Consider the following 16,382-nt stretch of genomic DNA (forward strand, 5'->3'; position numbering starts at 1 on the left):
TGGCACTGAGGCCAGAGCAGTAAAACGCATCATGGGTCCTGCATAGGAAGACTTCTGCGCTGAGGCTGGGGTCTCTGCACCATTAATTAGCCCAGGCTATCAAGGCTGTAGGCACACTGAGAAGCTAGATGAGCCTAGAGCCTGAAATGACTCTGCCTTCTAGAGCAGGGAGGGACGCGACAGCAAATTGTACTTTCAGTTACTTAGTGGGTCTCGGCCAGACATAGCAAGCACCAGATGAAAGCACCTGTCTCTGGTATGATCACTGGGCAGGAGGCACATCTCTTGATGCCCTTATGAGACCTCATGGCTCAACACAGTATTGGTAAAAGGTATCTGGGACAAGGGAAGGGATATTTACAACAAACTACCTTATACTGCTCTATGCCAACTAATTACAAGAAGATATTAAGGTAGGATAAAGGAAGATCTAGCCCTGGGATCATGAAGGCAAGTTCCATTAGCATTCTGTGGCAGTGGCAGCAGCAAAAGACCTGAGGCACTTAGGGGGTGCACTCTCATATGTAGGGTAGGGAAATGAAGTCACCCTCGTGCAAGACTTCTCGTGCACTCCCCAAAGGACCCTGGTTTTCTGGCTGTTCTGCAGCTCAATGCCAGGGACAACATATCCCCATAAGGGTACTGCACAGAGGTCCTCAAAGAAGAACAGATATGTTCTTGTTCCTCAGGGAGGAGCCAAAGACACCAGCAGTTCTTAGTGTCCCCATTCCTAAAGAAGAAAGAGCAGAACTCCAGCACCTTTCTGGGGACTGGAACAGTACTGTTGCATCTGGGGCAATCTTTGAGACACTAGGCTTCTCCCAATGGAGAAAGACTTGAGGTTTTGCTGGACAGGCCGCTATGGCAGTCATGAGACTCTTATGGAAAAAGCCCAAAGAATTTAAGGTGGGTGAAACCAAAAGGGTACTATAGAAATTGGTATGAAATTCTTTGAAAACTTGAGCAAGAATAATCTCCTTTCTATTAGAATTTTTATCCTCTAGGAATCTATAGAAAGGACACAAACTTACATTACATTCTAAATGATGACTCAAATAGTTCCACTGAAAAGGAAAAAGGCTGAGAAGGCTACTGTAGCAGCACCAATGAGCCACTACTGAGAAGTAATAAATTTGTCAGGGGAAGGAATTGTTAATATTGGTGGTGGTAAAAATACAGATTTTCTTTGGTGCTATGTGACGAGAACCTGAGTGTGCATATGGGCATATATGGTAAGAGTGGAGTAGTACATTTCCCCCCCACCTATATCCAGCAAGTTTCCTCGATAAATTTGCAACGCTGTCTTAACTAAGGGGCGGGGGGGGGGGGGGGGGGGAGGAAGAGAAGAGAGAGACTATTTTCATTCACTGGAAAAACTTTAGTCAATCTTTTTCAAAGTTATCAAACCAAGCACCCTCACTGAGGGATAGAGTTTTACATTAAAACCCCAAATGTTTGAATTAGAGTTCAAGGACCCACTATGAAGAGATTTTTATCAGAATTCCTGAAAGGTCTCATATACTTCTAGGCTGAAGAACATAAGTAATTTCAGACCAGAACATATCTGAGAAATTATAAATCATGGAAAACAAGGTCTAGAATGAACGTACCATTTAAATATCAAACAGGGTGTTATTACATGATGAAACTAATGAACCTGCTGGCTATAATGCCTGTACTTCTTGTCTCTGAACTAAGAATGTTTTTAAAAAGACAATTGAATACAAAGAGGCAATGGCCACTAATTTATATATCTACACTTTAAAGGGGTTATAGCAGTGGCACTAATTTTTTCTTAAGAAAAATCCACAAGTGAGCTTCATATATTGGTTAATAAGAGTGAAGGACTAGCTATTTGCTCCAGTTGATATAGTGCAAAAGTTGCTCTACTAAGTTTCCCCACACAGAAGTACCCAGTGTACTTCCATTTTCGACAACTTTACTATTCCAATCTAAGCCTTTCTTCAGAGAATGCCAGTCATGCTGTATTGTGCTGTAACTCTGATGTAAACAAAGACTTACTTTCACATCCACCGTTTTTTACCATAGGTCACCAAAGATGAAAGCCTAGTGCATAAGTAACTGTACCACCGAGCCACATCATTTATATCATTTACTGAAATGAATTAGTTGTCTAAAACAGGATTTTAATAGAACCATACCAAGAATATGCTTGTAGAATGACCTTGTGAAGTAAATGTTGACCAGCTGCCTGTGATTCAGAGCTAAACCCAAGATCTGTCCAGCAAATCGAAAGTAGTTCAAGTGATCAGGATTTACAGAAGAGTTGCTGTTTGGCTGGAAGGTTGTTCCTATGAAACAAAGGGTGCCATTATATTTAGTCATAGTTTTAGCCCGTATCTTACAACTGCAGCCTATACATTTTTACTGTAATTTGAACCTCTCAAATAAATTCAACAGTTGTAATTTGTTCGTAGGACAAGAACAAAAACACACACCCACATTACCCTCTTCTCTGATAGATCTATTTTCTTGGTGTGACCAAAATCAAAAAAATCAAAAGGCAAAAACAGGATAAAACTTGTAATTACTTTTTGCAACTTATTAAAACTGCAACAGATGCACACACACATTCTTAACATTTCAAACAAAAATTACATTTTCCAGGGCCACAGTGTGTTTACCTTCTTCTCCTCAATCTATTGAATTGACAAAAATTTGAATATTTATCAGAAATATTTACATTCTTGCTGGTTTGGAATTAAAGTACAAAGGCCATCCAGAGCGAATATAAAACATGCATAGCCAAAACTTGGACACAACTTACAATAGGCAAGGGCTGACACTATGAAAAAGTAGGAGGAAACGTTCCTTTACATAATTATACAATCTCAAGTTCTCAGTATCTTTCTACATAACAAAAAGTTGAAGAAAGTTCTCCAGATTTTTAGAATTAGCGTGCATTGTTCAATAGACTATAATTAGAGCCAAACAACTTGCTTAAGTGTAGCTGTACTCATCTGTGGTCTATTTCAAAGCTATTTTTCTTCTACTTAAGTAATTAATCTACTTGTTTGATTATCTGAAACACTGAAGTAAAAATTTGTTCATTGGGGTTTTTTTTAGGTTTTTTTTAGCATATTCTAATTCAGATTGTAATTTCTGTACTACATTCAGCAGGACTAAAGTGTTGTAGGAAACAAATGGGTTAAAATGGAATTTTAATAGACAATCAGGGATGACTCTGAATTATGCCCTCATCATAAGGGTAATAATGAGCTACTACATATAGGCCCCAATCCCGACAATACTTATTCACAGGCATCATTTTACTCACATAAGCAGTTCCATGGCTATTCACATGGCTAAATTTGTGAACATACTTTAAGTGTTTGCAGGATTAGAGCCTAACCACTCCTTTTCATTTATTTAAAGCATAGTGACAGAAGGTTCAGTCTCTCTCACACACCTTCCTAAACCCTTTTTCCCAGCTTTCAGGATGCAACATTTGCTGGCTGAGTTCTCTTTGCAGTTTCCTAAGAAACTGGTAGAAGGTGTGAGTGAGACAATCCCTACTTCTGAGAAAAGCTTTGTGGCTAGATGATCTGTTCAGTACCCAAGAGACAAGAAGTCAGGCACTGAAGAGCAATTCCAGGGAGATAAACAGCTGTTTTTACTGCAGAAACCAGTTGTGGGGCTGATGTCAAAGGTGAAGAAAAAAACTCCCCATATCCTGCCTGCACCAGCCCAGACATACAAGTAACTGCAAGGGGAAAGACAGCACCCTCCTGCTGCTGATGCGTGAGGCATGTCTTCTTGCTACCAGGAAAATGAAAGGAAGATTAAACTGGGAACTCAAAAGGAGCTAAAATAGAATTTCTCCACCCATGCCAAAGAAAGAGCAATATTGGCAAGTCAGTCAGCAACACGTCAACTTATAAAAGTTGCTTAGTTCTCAATTGTAGTTAATGGACAGTGCACATTATTTCTTTATTAGCAAAGGACTTTTTCTGTCCATTATACCTTAATTGATAACGGTTTACATTATGAATAACTTATCGGACCTTTTCCTTAGATTATGAACATTTGCTGAAGCAAAATTTAAAGTTAGAAGAACAAGAGATACCAACATACCATCAGCTGACTGGGTGAAGAGTGCATAATCTGGGTTAACTATTTCATTGGATAAGATATCAAACCATTCACGTACCACACCTTGCCCCTACATGTCAAAAGGATAAAAAATACAGCACAAAGAAATTTAATTTTACAAATAGTTGAACAAAATGAGTAACCAAATATATTCCTTAAGCAAAAGTATAAGAGTATTGTTAAAACTTCATTTAGATTCAAATTTTAGTTAGAATTGGTATAAATTATATTTATATGCATATCAAAAAATTGTTTATGAAGGTTTTACCTACCATGCCTTCTTCGCCATGGAATCGCACCGCAATCCCCTGCTTCAGCTTTGCTGAATTTGCTTTAGACACAACTTCACAGCTACTCCTAAAAATAGAATCTAAATATGAAACACTAGTTAATTTTATATCTTAAAAGAATCACAAAAATATTATGCACTTTATACATTAATTCCTTCTCCTTGTAGTGTAATACCTCTGTGAACCAACAGGATATCATTTTCATTGACTGGTCTGTGCACCATGTCTGAATCCGGTTGTCCAGAGTGCAAATGTTCATAGAACCACTCACAACGATCTTTAAAGGGCTACAAAACAAAACAGGTGAAACATGCCCAATATATTACTCAATCATTCTCAAGGCTAATAATCAAAGCATTCTGTTAAATTCACTTTAAATATTAAGCTCCAGTGAGGGACTTCATTAAAGAGTAATTAGCAGACATTTCAACAAGATTTCACAAAGGAAATGAAAGCAAAATCAAGCACTAATCCTGCTAAAAGAATACACAAACATTTTGTATAGCTCATTTTTGCATTTGGAAAAGACGACACTTAACAATTCAAACGCTTATGTCCAGATGCTTTGAATGTTAGATCTGTAATTGAATACATTTGCAACCAATTAGCTCACTTTTAAATTCAATAATGAATTCTCATGAATAATGTTTTCTTTGAAACTATCCTCCACATTGTCTATTTAGCATATTAACACAAACATATGCTTCCATTCTTATTCCTCATTGATCCTCTATGCTAATGAGGCCATAATCAATAGTACCTGACAATAATATGACTTCATTGAATAGGATGATGGAAAAGGTCTTCTGTAAAAGTAAGCAAACTCAGTATGGTTTGGGTTTGTTTGTTTTTTTAAGTCACTTATTTTCTTCAATTCTGAGAGAAATTCAATAGGTCTGGTTTGGTTTTGACCCAAGTTAGGCCATGACCATACTACAAGTACAGCCATGCTTTTGTAACCAGTTCATGACACCTATGCGACCAAGTTATATATTTGTCTTTCAGTACGTCACTTCTATCTCACAACCATAATTAAAATACAATTGTGCATGTGCACTTACTATGCGATCTGCATCAGTGCATTGTGGGAAACGTGGGCAGCTATCTCACACATATCTCAGCAGACAGAATGCTTAGAGAAAATGCCAGAAGCAGCATCGCGGATTACGTGTTCAGGGAAGGAGGACTGGCCTCACCAATTACACCATCAAACTTAAAGGTCCTTTCCACACAGGATAGCGGAAGAAATGCAGAACTGATTACAGGAAGACAATCATATAGCAAACTAGGTTTCTGGCAGAACACCACACTGTTGGTTTTCAGGTTATCAACTGTGGCAGCTGACTGAACAGTGAGTTGTGGAGACCAATCATGTTTATGGCCAACCATGCCGTTAAGTGGTTACAAATTTATTTAAATTATGTAGCAGAGACAGGGCCTTAATCTGAAACTGCTCCGGTTTTTAAGAAGCTGTTTGATGAAAGAGGTTTTCCTCATTTAGGGCAATGATTCTCTGTTTCCTCCATTTAATAAAGGAAAAAGACTCATGGACCCACCTCCCCTCAACACCCAAAACCCGCACTGTTGGATTCTCAGAATGTTTTATTGTCGAGTCCCCGATACTCCAGAAACCATGAGAATCACTGACTCAGAAATTGAATATTTTAAATCCTTATTCATCTGGTGTTTTGCCCACCATTGCAGGTTTATCTTAAAACTAAAAGTAGAAGCTGTTCTAAGATACAAACAAAAAAACAAGTATAATTCCCTTGATAGAAAAGTCAATACTGTCATTAAAATAACAGCAATAATGAAAGGTATGATTTACAGTAGTTCAAAGTACTTTTGAGACTTCTAATTCAATAGCAAATAAGACCTATGGAAATGGAAACAGCCAGGATTCCCTAGAAATCCATACAAAATGACATGTTTTTCAGCAGATCTCACCAGAAACGTAGTTCCATCTTGTTTGACTCATGAAATTCAAACAACTGTGGTGACTGTTATGGGATTTTGCTTAGAACAAGGCCTGACAAAAGGTGTGTTCACTCCCCATTGATTATTACTTGGGGGAAGCAGAACGTGCCTTTACTTGCTTTAGTGGATAGGATACCAGCATACGGGGCTTGGCTGAGTACAATATGGAACAGAACTGAAAATCATCCAGGGGACTGACAGCTAGCACAACCTTCACACCCTACCCTGAAAAGTTAGTCACATGGCAACGGAGGTGGGTTCATAAACTCTAAGTTCTTAAAATAAATGTTTTGCTTTGTGGACTATGGAGGAGAGGGGAATTCTCTCCAGACCTTTACAACTCTCAAAATACAGAATTTCTTTAAAGAGATTTTTGCTATTCAGGCAGCATGGCCCAGAGCTAGCCTACATGTCTTCTTAGGATTTGAGCAAATCTTTAGAGAAATGGGTCTAAAGAACCAACAAAAATGGTTTCTTATCATAGGTCTTTCTAATAAGCAGAACTACAGAGAATATTAGGAAATCACCAGACTATCCGCAGAAGTAAAGGTACTCTCTTGTGTAATTTGTTGAAGACTGAATGAAACAAAGTGCTGCCCACAAGCCACCCACTAGCAGTACTAGTGCAGACTTGGATAATGATCACATTGCAGCTAATGCTCACATGTGTGGCCTTGTGTGCAGCAGCAATACACTGATTGTACTGGGTTTTGTTTCCTGCCTTTTTACTTAACTCTCTGGAACACAAAAAAGAAAGCAAGCAATTGCAATAATACCCAAGTGTTTTAACCTCAGATGGCATGTGACAGGTGGTAGGAGGTATTCTACAGAGAGCAAGAGAATGTCCTGGCAACAGGATATCTGACTGAAGTGAGCAGCTATAGCAGAATTATAAATTGAAGACTCAGACTAATTATTGTGCAGCTATGGGCCAGAAACAGTTGGTCACAATTGTTCTCAAAGTAATTCAGTTATATTTTAAATGGAAAAGATAGCCGATAAAAAGTTCACCCTGGCAAATATCAATCTATTTGTTTAAGCTGAAATACTAGAGGTAGTTAACCTTCAGGCTTTAGAGTTGATCAGTAATTTATGGATGTGCAAATGAAAAAAAACAAGAAGTGTTGTATTAAAGATATAAATAAAAAGTGCTTAACATTTACCTGTGCTTTTATGATGTGCATGAATCTCGACATCAGTTCAGGGCACTCAAGAAGAAAATGAAAGTGGTCAAAAATTATTTTGGGGTTTCTGAAAAAAAAAAAAAATGTTTTACGTTGGAAGTTTACTAGTTGCAGGTGCACAGAACTAACCAAAATCTCATGACAGAACTGAGAATACCTGAAAAGGTATTTTAAAAAGTTTAACAAAACAAAAATTATAGGATATTTTCAAGAAACACTGACATTGCATAAAGTGTGTTTTCCTGCCTCACTTTGTGGGAGGCTTGCATTACCTCACCTCACCTAAAGAGGCTCTCTAGAGAGAGGACAAGGGGGTATACTGAGCAATCCTCAGAGGAACTTTGGAAGCAGCCAAGCATATGTTTCATTCAGCATTCCTTTGGTGAGTAAACCAAAACCTTGGGAGAGGGAGGGTAATTTGGCCTGTCGTGTGGGCTATGTTTGGAGCAGGGTAGGAGATGGCACCTACTCACAGACCAATAGTTCTAGTTCCTTCTTGACAAGTTTTGGGATATGAAACATACAGAAGAGTTGCTTAGGTACGTACTCATTTAAGCTTCATTCCTGCAATGCTTGTGGACATACATCATTTATGCACAGAAGTACTTCCACGGAGTTAGTTCAATGGGTCTACTAATGTGCATAGTTAGATGTGTATGAATACATGCTGGATCAGGATTGTACCCAGCAAACACACACCTCTGAATCACAATTAAATATGAATTTGTAACTAACATTTTAGTCAAATAAAAATATTAAATTTTTTGAAGGCCTACCGGTTAACAAAGCACTTAAGAACATTGTCATGTTTGCAGACAAATTCTATAAAACGAGGTGACGTCATCCTGTAATACAAATAAAATGTATTAAGTTGTAAATAATTTTCTTCAATGAAAATAAAACAAATGCAGAATTTAAGATTGTACAACAAACCTTGTAATTTTAAGTAAAAAAATCCTATGTAATCCCGGTATCATGTTGCGGTAAAGGATTTTTCAAGTATATAATTAATTAGATATACTAGAAGATTAAAACACTACTACTGAGGATGCAATGTAAAGCAATCAAGAAGGCAAGAAGTGTCAAGTGTCAAAGCCTGGCCATGCAGCCTGACTGGTAACTGCTCTCCTGAGCGTATGGTTTAGGTTACAGCCTAACTGCATCATCACATGCTTTTTCTGCAGGACTTTTGCTTCTTTCACTATGCAGGTGGGAACACATGCACTGGATGATACAATTTAGCATACATCCTTTCTACTATAATGTTAAGAGCACCTAACATCTTGAGTTTATATTTAAATATACAGAGCATGTTAACATTACTATGTTTTTAGTGGAGCTTTTAACTGTTTAACCTAGATCTCAAAAGGTATTAACATCTGAAGGTGAACGAAAACATTTAATACAACACAGATACTAAGACCTTATCTACACATAAGCACTGCAGCTGCATCACTATAGCGTTTAGTGGAGACGCTACCTACGCCCCCAGTAGGTATTCCACCTCCCAGAGAGGCGGTAGCTATGCTGACAGGAGAAGCCCTCCTGTTGACATAGCACTGTCTACACTGGGAGTTAGGTCAGCATAACTGCGTCGCTGAGGGATGTGGATTTTCCAAACCTGTGAGCAACATAGTTATACCAACATAAGTCTGTAGTATAGACCAAGCCAAAAGATATCAACATGATCATTACCTTTCACCTGCCCACACCTGATCTCAGAAACCTGTATTTCTCCAGCAAGAGGTGATGACATGAAACACCTCAAACATTTTAGGGAACTGCATCTTTTACACTGCTTTAGGCTTCTGATTTATCAGTTCTTGCAGGAGAACGGTTCTGAAACTTCAGGTCTTGGCAGTTAAGAGGAAGTTATTTTTAAATATATCAAATGCTTTTAAAAATTTGTATGTTTTTAAGCCTACCCTGTATCTACATTCAGTATTGTGCTAACCACTGAGTGGTTAAAAGTTGTGTGTAATTATAATCCTCACTTAGAGGGGGAACCCTATTTTTCTAGTTTTCTTTAATCTATTTTCCAAAATATACTCAATATTTAGAAAGAGTTGGAGACTGTAAAAGTTTGAGTCCCTTCTCAACTTTTTTTTTAAAAAAAAGGGGGGACATGTTGCCCAACGTGTCAGAAAAACTGTCATCTACAACTGATTAGCCTTCAATTAATTTTGTTCTGTTGGGAATATCCTCCGGATTCAAATCTAATCTTTTAGAGTTAGACGAGAAGTTTTTTTTTTTTTTTTTATTTTATTTTATTACTCCTACTGCTAAGTATATTTATGAAAGCAGAAGCATTTTCTTTGAGATTTGAGTTTGTGAAAAAAGTGTTGCATGGACAATACTATACAATGAAATACTCTAGCCTTAGAAAAAAACGGAGGGAGCAGCAGTACAAGCTCTCTTACACTATCCTACTAACATCAACAATGTTATGCTTATAGGGCAAGTAGCATATTATCAAGACAAGTTCAATCCTTTATGTCAAATAGATTAACAAGAAGAGTTCAGTTATAATGGAGACTCTTGTCTACTCACTAGGTATTGGACTGAGACCACCAATCTACTTCACCTGGGCCATTAGAACAGATGTCATGTGGTAACAGCGTTTTAGTGTCTGCTAACCTGGGACTGAATTCAGAGTGGGCATGACCTAGAGATGAAAGGTTTTGTATCCCATTACAATTCTCTGCGACATCAAGTCAGATGAGTTCTGCCGCTGGTGCTTATTTTTGCATGAAATGACAGTTCTGATTTTTCTGACATCAAAATTGTAGTAGCAGTTATGAAGACAATTATGTGAAACTAGGGAGGACTTCACATGTGGAATATAAAGTGGAAGTAGTTGAACCCCAGGAGATCATGTTTTCCCATAACTATCACATGTAATAAGACAAAAAAGGCAAAAACTACTCAAGATACTCAATGTGAGCAGAATTGCACCAAGAGTTTTCATGAGACAGCAGCAACACTACGAAAAGGAAGGTCTGCTGCATTGTTTAGAAGCGTTATGAAAAATAATAAAATACTTGAACAAATGAAAGAAGCACAGAGCAATCCCTTGATTGTCGTTAGTTTAATATGTCAGCATTCATATTTTCACAAGAAATCAGACTAATTTTAAAAAATAAAATTTTAGATAATGAGCAGAATCCTCCTTACCCTTGAGGCATCTGACAGGAGCAGCACATATAAAACGCTTGAATGACAGCACTCAACCTGTTTGCTGTCACTGAGATAACATCCTGGCAATCTGCACAAGCTTCCTGCTTCCTGGCAACATCATACGCTTTAGAATCCCCTGTGTCAGTAGATAGCTTTTCTCTGCTCTCAGTTCCTGCAGCGTCAAAGGCAGACTGATTTGGCCCTTTCTGCTTTAGTAAAATGGATGTAATGTTGGCAGAGTCTCTCTTGTTTTTCATCAATTCTGTAGCTATTAGAACTAGCCATTCATCTAATGAGTGCCAGAGTAATTCCAGCGGCTGCAATGCACAAGGAAATGACAAAAATGTAATTGGACATATTTGTGAATATTAGAAATAAGATCACACCATAAACAAAGACAAGTACAGCATGACTTCCATGCAAATGGTGAAGCTGCTAAATTAAATTCTAATAAAGCTCATCTCATAGATGGAGTCAAGTATTTGTTCACGTAAAATCTTTTCACATATCCATACAGTAATCTAAAAAAACCCACATAAAACCAAGGAGAAAGGAGGGGGAGAAGGGAATCACGTAGTAGATAAAGAAGAGATATATGATCACCTTGTGTTTTATACCAACTTTAATTTATAAAACTCACACATACATGTTGGTCCAGCAGTTGCTATGTACACACTACTGACCAGAGGTAGTGCTATCCTAACTGCTAGGGTCAGGCAGTGAGACAGAGAGATGAAATTCAAGTCCTAACAATTCTGTGCATACTATTTGAAATGTTAGACGTCTGAACAAGTCTGTTCTTTTTTATATCTAGATCAAGCAAGCTGCTCCAATCAGGTGGACCCCTGCAACTATACAGAGCTCCAGTTAAGTCAACAGGTCTCTATGCAAGCACACTGACCATCAACATAAAGTTTGCCAGAGCAGGACCAAAATTAATATTTTTATGAGTAGTTCTGCTAGCATCATGAACGTCTCAGAGTTCATATTGCTAATATGATTAATTTCACTGGATAGAAACAAGTTTACTGGTAATAATTATGCAAGTTTCCCCACTGCCCTTTAAAAACCAATCTCATTCACTATTTTGCAAAGATATTCATAGAGCAGTTTAATTTTTTTTACAGGACAAGATATTTAGTATCTATTTTGTTTAAGACCACAGTTCACTAGAGGTGTAACTGAAGAGTATGGAATAAGTAAGGCAGCTTTTGTACGCACACACGTATTATCATCTCATCCCTTCTCCCTCTTAAAAGCGTTATTGCAGAGGTACAATAGAACCCCGTTTATCTGGTTTAACTGGAACCAAGACCAGATCAGATAATCAAAATTCCGGAAAAACCAGAAAATGGGAAAATGTGATGCTGCAGCACCATCTAGCGGCCACAGGAGAAATCGCCCGCTTCTGGTCCTGGAGTCCTGGTTGTCTGGTAAATGTGGAGAGCCTGTTCAGGGAGAGTCAGATAAACAGGGTTCTGTTGTACTTGAGAAGTGGGATCTGGACCTCTCCCCTTATAACTTCAGTACTCTGTTCCTGCCACTTACTGATATCTGTTTTCTTTGCACCCATGCTGACAAAACAGTATCCGGATGACACTTCTTGGGGGTCACCTCAATTAAGTGCTTCAACATAGGTGTCATTTTTACTGCAATTACTTCTCACAAGAGATCAGAAGGTTAGCTTCCCTCCAAGGATCCATGACTGACTTTACCACAAAACAATGCAAGACTTAAATGTTGTAATTAAAAACAAGATTTACTGAATTACAGAAAAGTCAGATTAAAAAGTAGCTGTATGCTTAACATATATACTCAGAAAGACAAAGCTAGGTAGGCATTTCCTCGATTAGCCTTGCATTTCTAAAGCGTGCTTTCTCCTAAGTATTTCAGATGCTTGTCAGACACCCTTCTTGATTTCTTAGGACTCCTGTTTTTAATTCTCTGTTCCATTATGCCCTGCAGGCACCAAACTGGTATTCCTGGAGGTCTGACCCCAAATTCATTCAGATTGTATTCAGAGCTGTGGTCAAGACTGTTTCAGTTCCTGTTTTCCTATTTCAACATTATGACTTATCAAATGCGAATCCCCACACACACTTCCAAAGTGGTCTACATTTTATGCCAACATTAATGACTACGCCTAAGCAGGATGACTTAGTTGAAGTTGTCACCAAGAAACCAACTTAGTTTGCTTTTAAAAATGCAGACCTTACACTTCATTCTATAATGACAAGAATGAATTTAATTCTATTCTATATCCAAGATGAATCAGGAAAGAGTAACTGATCTCCATTTTCTCCTTGCGCAACGGGCTGTACTTGACCTCTCAAGGTCCCTTCCAGCCTTACATTTCTATGATTCTAGTACACATATCAAACATCCTTTGAGTCACATCATTTTTATTCTTTGTGTGTCCAGAAAGTCTACTATTCAGTAACACATGGCACTACCCCTTCTCTTAAACCTATTCATGTTGCCTGTGCAGCACTTTCATTCTCTACTAAAGTGGTTCTCAACCAGGGGTACGTGTACATTTTTTCAATAATAGTGTGCTGTGACACTTTTGTATTTCTATGTCAGATTTGTAAGCAAGTCGTTTAAGTGAAGTGAAACTTGTGGGTACGAAAGACAAATCAGACTCCTGAAAGGGGTACAGTAATCCGGAAAGGTTGAGAGCCACTGCTCTACTGACCTAGAATGCCAGAAATCAAACCCAGCTCTCATGCTGCAGTATACAGCAATACCTTCCAGCCAACTGACAAATGTTTTAGTTTTAAAAAGATTTAGAGCAGGGAACCACTAGTCCATAAAAGCAATATCCGTATGACAACAAAAAAATCATAATTTGATTCTAGAAATGAGAGAATCAATTGTTACAGGCTTCTCTGATTAGGACAGGGAGATTATGCAAAGAAGTTCATTAGTACACTCTCATATTTAACAAAACTATCAGAAAAAATCAAAGACTTAAAAAAAAAAATCAGCAGAACAAGATGATTAAAAACTTAATACAGGCACTGAAGCCTAAAGAATACTAAGCCACAATTCAGGCTTAGCATGTCTAACGTTTATTTGTCCCAGTGATCTCTTAAAGGATATTGCTTTGAATGCACAGGGAAATTGGTCAACAGCATCATCAACTTTGGGCTGTTTAATGCTTAATCAATAATAAGACCATCACAATTTATAATTCACCCATGGATGAGGCATCTAACCTTGCATATACTACCACCACTTAACTGGATTGCATTGTGTTAGTTCATCTTATTTCAGCTAGGTACTAAGTCCAATGTGAACTGAATTCGGACCAGGAAAGAGGTATTTGATCTCAGGTTTAGAAGATGCCCACTCTCAAGGACATGACTCTCAAATCCAAGTATCCTGGAATACAGTTAATTTGTAAATCTGGAAGTGTGCAGCTCACACTAGGATTTATTGGAATTACTAGCCAAGTTTATTGAGCTCTACAGTCTTAAAATAGTCCCAGTGTTAGACCCAGATAAAAGCAAACTGGCTATGACTTAAGCAATGTAAGACAGAAGCATGCTTGCAGGGAGAAACATTTAGAATAAGCAGAAGTAGTGCCTGCATGATTTTTTCAAAGATAGTTTGCTCTTTTAGGGTCCTATTGGACCAATTGCCTCCAGTTTACAAGGTAGCAAAGGTAATCTACAGTGAGTTTGAACACACAATGCAGAACAAGAAGTTCTGATCCTTTTCTAATGACTACCTCAAAGCAGCCATCCATGCCTATCACTGACAAATTAGAGCTGCAATGTGATGTGGGACCTTGAATCTGAAATAATTCGAGGTATTCAATGGAATATAATGGAGAGGAGACTAGAACCTGGTCAAACTGAACAGAAAAGGGGCTTCTCACAGGTAGACTTAATTTGAGTTAAAAGGGATTTCCTTCAAACTTGGGTTTCTAAACAAAATATATATTAACCAAAGAATTTCTTTGCACAGCCAAAGTTCAGTATAATCAAGCAGTCAGTTTTAATTAGCTAGTGATTCCTTCACCTACGAAGAGGGGCTGACTCCTAGTGAATTCTATCATCTGCATGACACAGGTAATACATCCACTTTTAATACCTTTGGAATCTCTTAAATGAAGCTTGGCTGGGTCTGTTGTAGTGAGTTAAGGATGGAATCTTAACTATGCCTCCAGTAAGATCACACAGCTATTCTCTTCCCTCAACATGTGAGCTTTTTCCAGGTCAGCCCATGCTCAGGGTCTATCCAAACTCTCTACATCTCTCCATGCCAGATTACTGTGGCTATTTTTTTTTATTTAAGTGTTTAAAACAGGGGTTGGCAAACTACGGCCCACGGGCAATGTCCGGCCTGTTGGACCTTTTAATCTGGCGCTCGAGCTCCTGCTGCAGGGATGGCACCTGCAGAAGGGGCAGCACCTGCAGACAGGACAGTGTGGAGAGCTGCCTGGCCGCGTCTCCGTGTAGGCCATGGCGCTGCTTCCGGGACCAGCTTGAGGTAAGCACCGCCCGGAGCCTGCACCCATGACCCTCCCCACGCCCCAACCCCCTGACCCAGCCCTGATCCCCCTTCTCAGCCTCTGAATCCCTCGGTCCCAGCCAGGAACACAGTCCTGCACCCCAAACCACTCATCCCCAGCCCCACCCCAGAGCCCTCACCCCCATCCCACACTCCAACCTCCTGCCCCAGCCTGGAGCCCCCTCCCACATCCTGAACTCATTTCTGGCCCAGAACCTGCACCCCCTCCTGGAGCCCACACTCCCTCCTGCAGCCCAAACCCCAATTTTAGGAGCATTCATGGTCCGCGATACAATTTCCATACCCAGATGTGACCCTCAGGCCAAAAAGTTTGCCCACCCCTGGTTTAAAGGAAGAAGAGGTGCCCGAGACATGAGGCACTTCTGAAAATTATTTTAAAATATAATAAATCATAGAATCATAGAATATCAGGGTTGGAAGGGACCTCAGAAGCTCATCTAGTCCAATCCCCAACTAAATCATCCCAGCCAGGGCTTTGTCAAGCCTGACCTTAAAAACCTCTAAGGAAGGGGATTCCACCATCTCCTTAGGTAACCCATTCCAGTGCTTCATCACCCTCCTAGTGAAACAGTTGTTCCTAATATCCAACCTAAACCTCCCCCACTGCAACTTGAGACCATTACTCCTTGTTCTGTCATCTGATACCACTGAGAACAGTCTAGATCCATCCTCTGCAAACACTTGGAAGGTGGTAAGGTGATAGGGAATAGCCAGCATGGATTTGTAAAGAACAAATCATGTCAAACCAATCTGATAACTTTCTTTGATAGGATAACGGAGAAGCGGTGGATGTGGTATACCTAGACTTTAGTAAGGCATTTGATACGGTCTCGCATGATCTTCTTATCAATAAACTAGGCAAATACAGCTTAGATGGGGCTACTATAAGGTGGGTGCATAACTGGCTGGATAACCGTACTCAGAGAGTAGTTATTAATGGTTCCCAATCCTGCTGGAAAGGTATAACACAGGGATCGGCAACCTTTCAGAAGTGGTGTGCCGAGTCTTCATTTATTCACTCTAATTTAAGGTTTTGCATGCCAGTAATACATTTTAACGTTTTTAGAAGGTCTCTTTCTATATGTCTATAATATGTAACTAA

General features: G+C 39.0%; 1 protein-coding gene across 3 annotated transcripts in view; it reads right to left on the reverse strand.

The window, feature by feature from the left end:
- The window catches only part of HACE1 (HECT domain and ankyrin repeat containing E3 ubiquitin protein ligase 1), a 90,366-nt gene that overhangs the window by 34,437 nt on the left and 39,547 nt on the right, over nucleotides 1-16,382 (reverse strand). For all 3 annotated transcript variants that reach the window (XM_065400729.1, XM_065400728.1, XM_065400727.1), the window contains 7 exons: nucleotides 10,739-11,058; nucleotides 8,341-8,409; nucleotides 7,544-7,631; nucleotides 4,579-4,690; nucleotides 4,386-4,483; nucleotides 4,096-4,183; nucleotides 2,163-2,312 (listed from right to left, as the gene is read on the reverse strand). In XM_065400729.1, coding sequence (XP_065256801.1) covers nucleotides 2,163-2,312; nucleotides 4,096-4,183; nucleotides 4,386-4,483; nucleotides 4,579-4,690; nucleotides 7,544-7,631; nucleotides 8,341-8,409; nucleotides 10,739-11,058 — 925 coding nt within the window. The remainder of the gene's footprint in view (nucleotides 1-2,162; nucleotides 2,313-4,095; nucleotides 4,184-4,385; nucleotides 4,484-4,578; nucleotides 4,691-7,543; nucleotides 7,632-8,340; nucleotides 8,410-10,738; nucleotides 11,059-16,382) is intronic.

Source organism: Emys orbicularis, chromosome 3 (genome assembly GCF_028017835.1).
Source record: "Emys orbicularis isolate rEmyOrb1 chromosome 3, rEmyOrb1.hap1, whole genome shotgun sequence".
Lineage (NCBI taxonomy): Eukaryota > Metazoa > Chordata > Testudines > Emydidae > Emys > Emys orbicularis.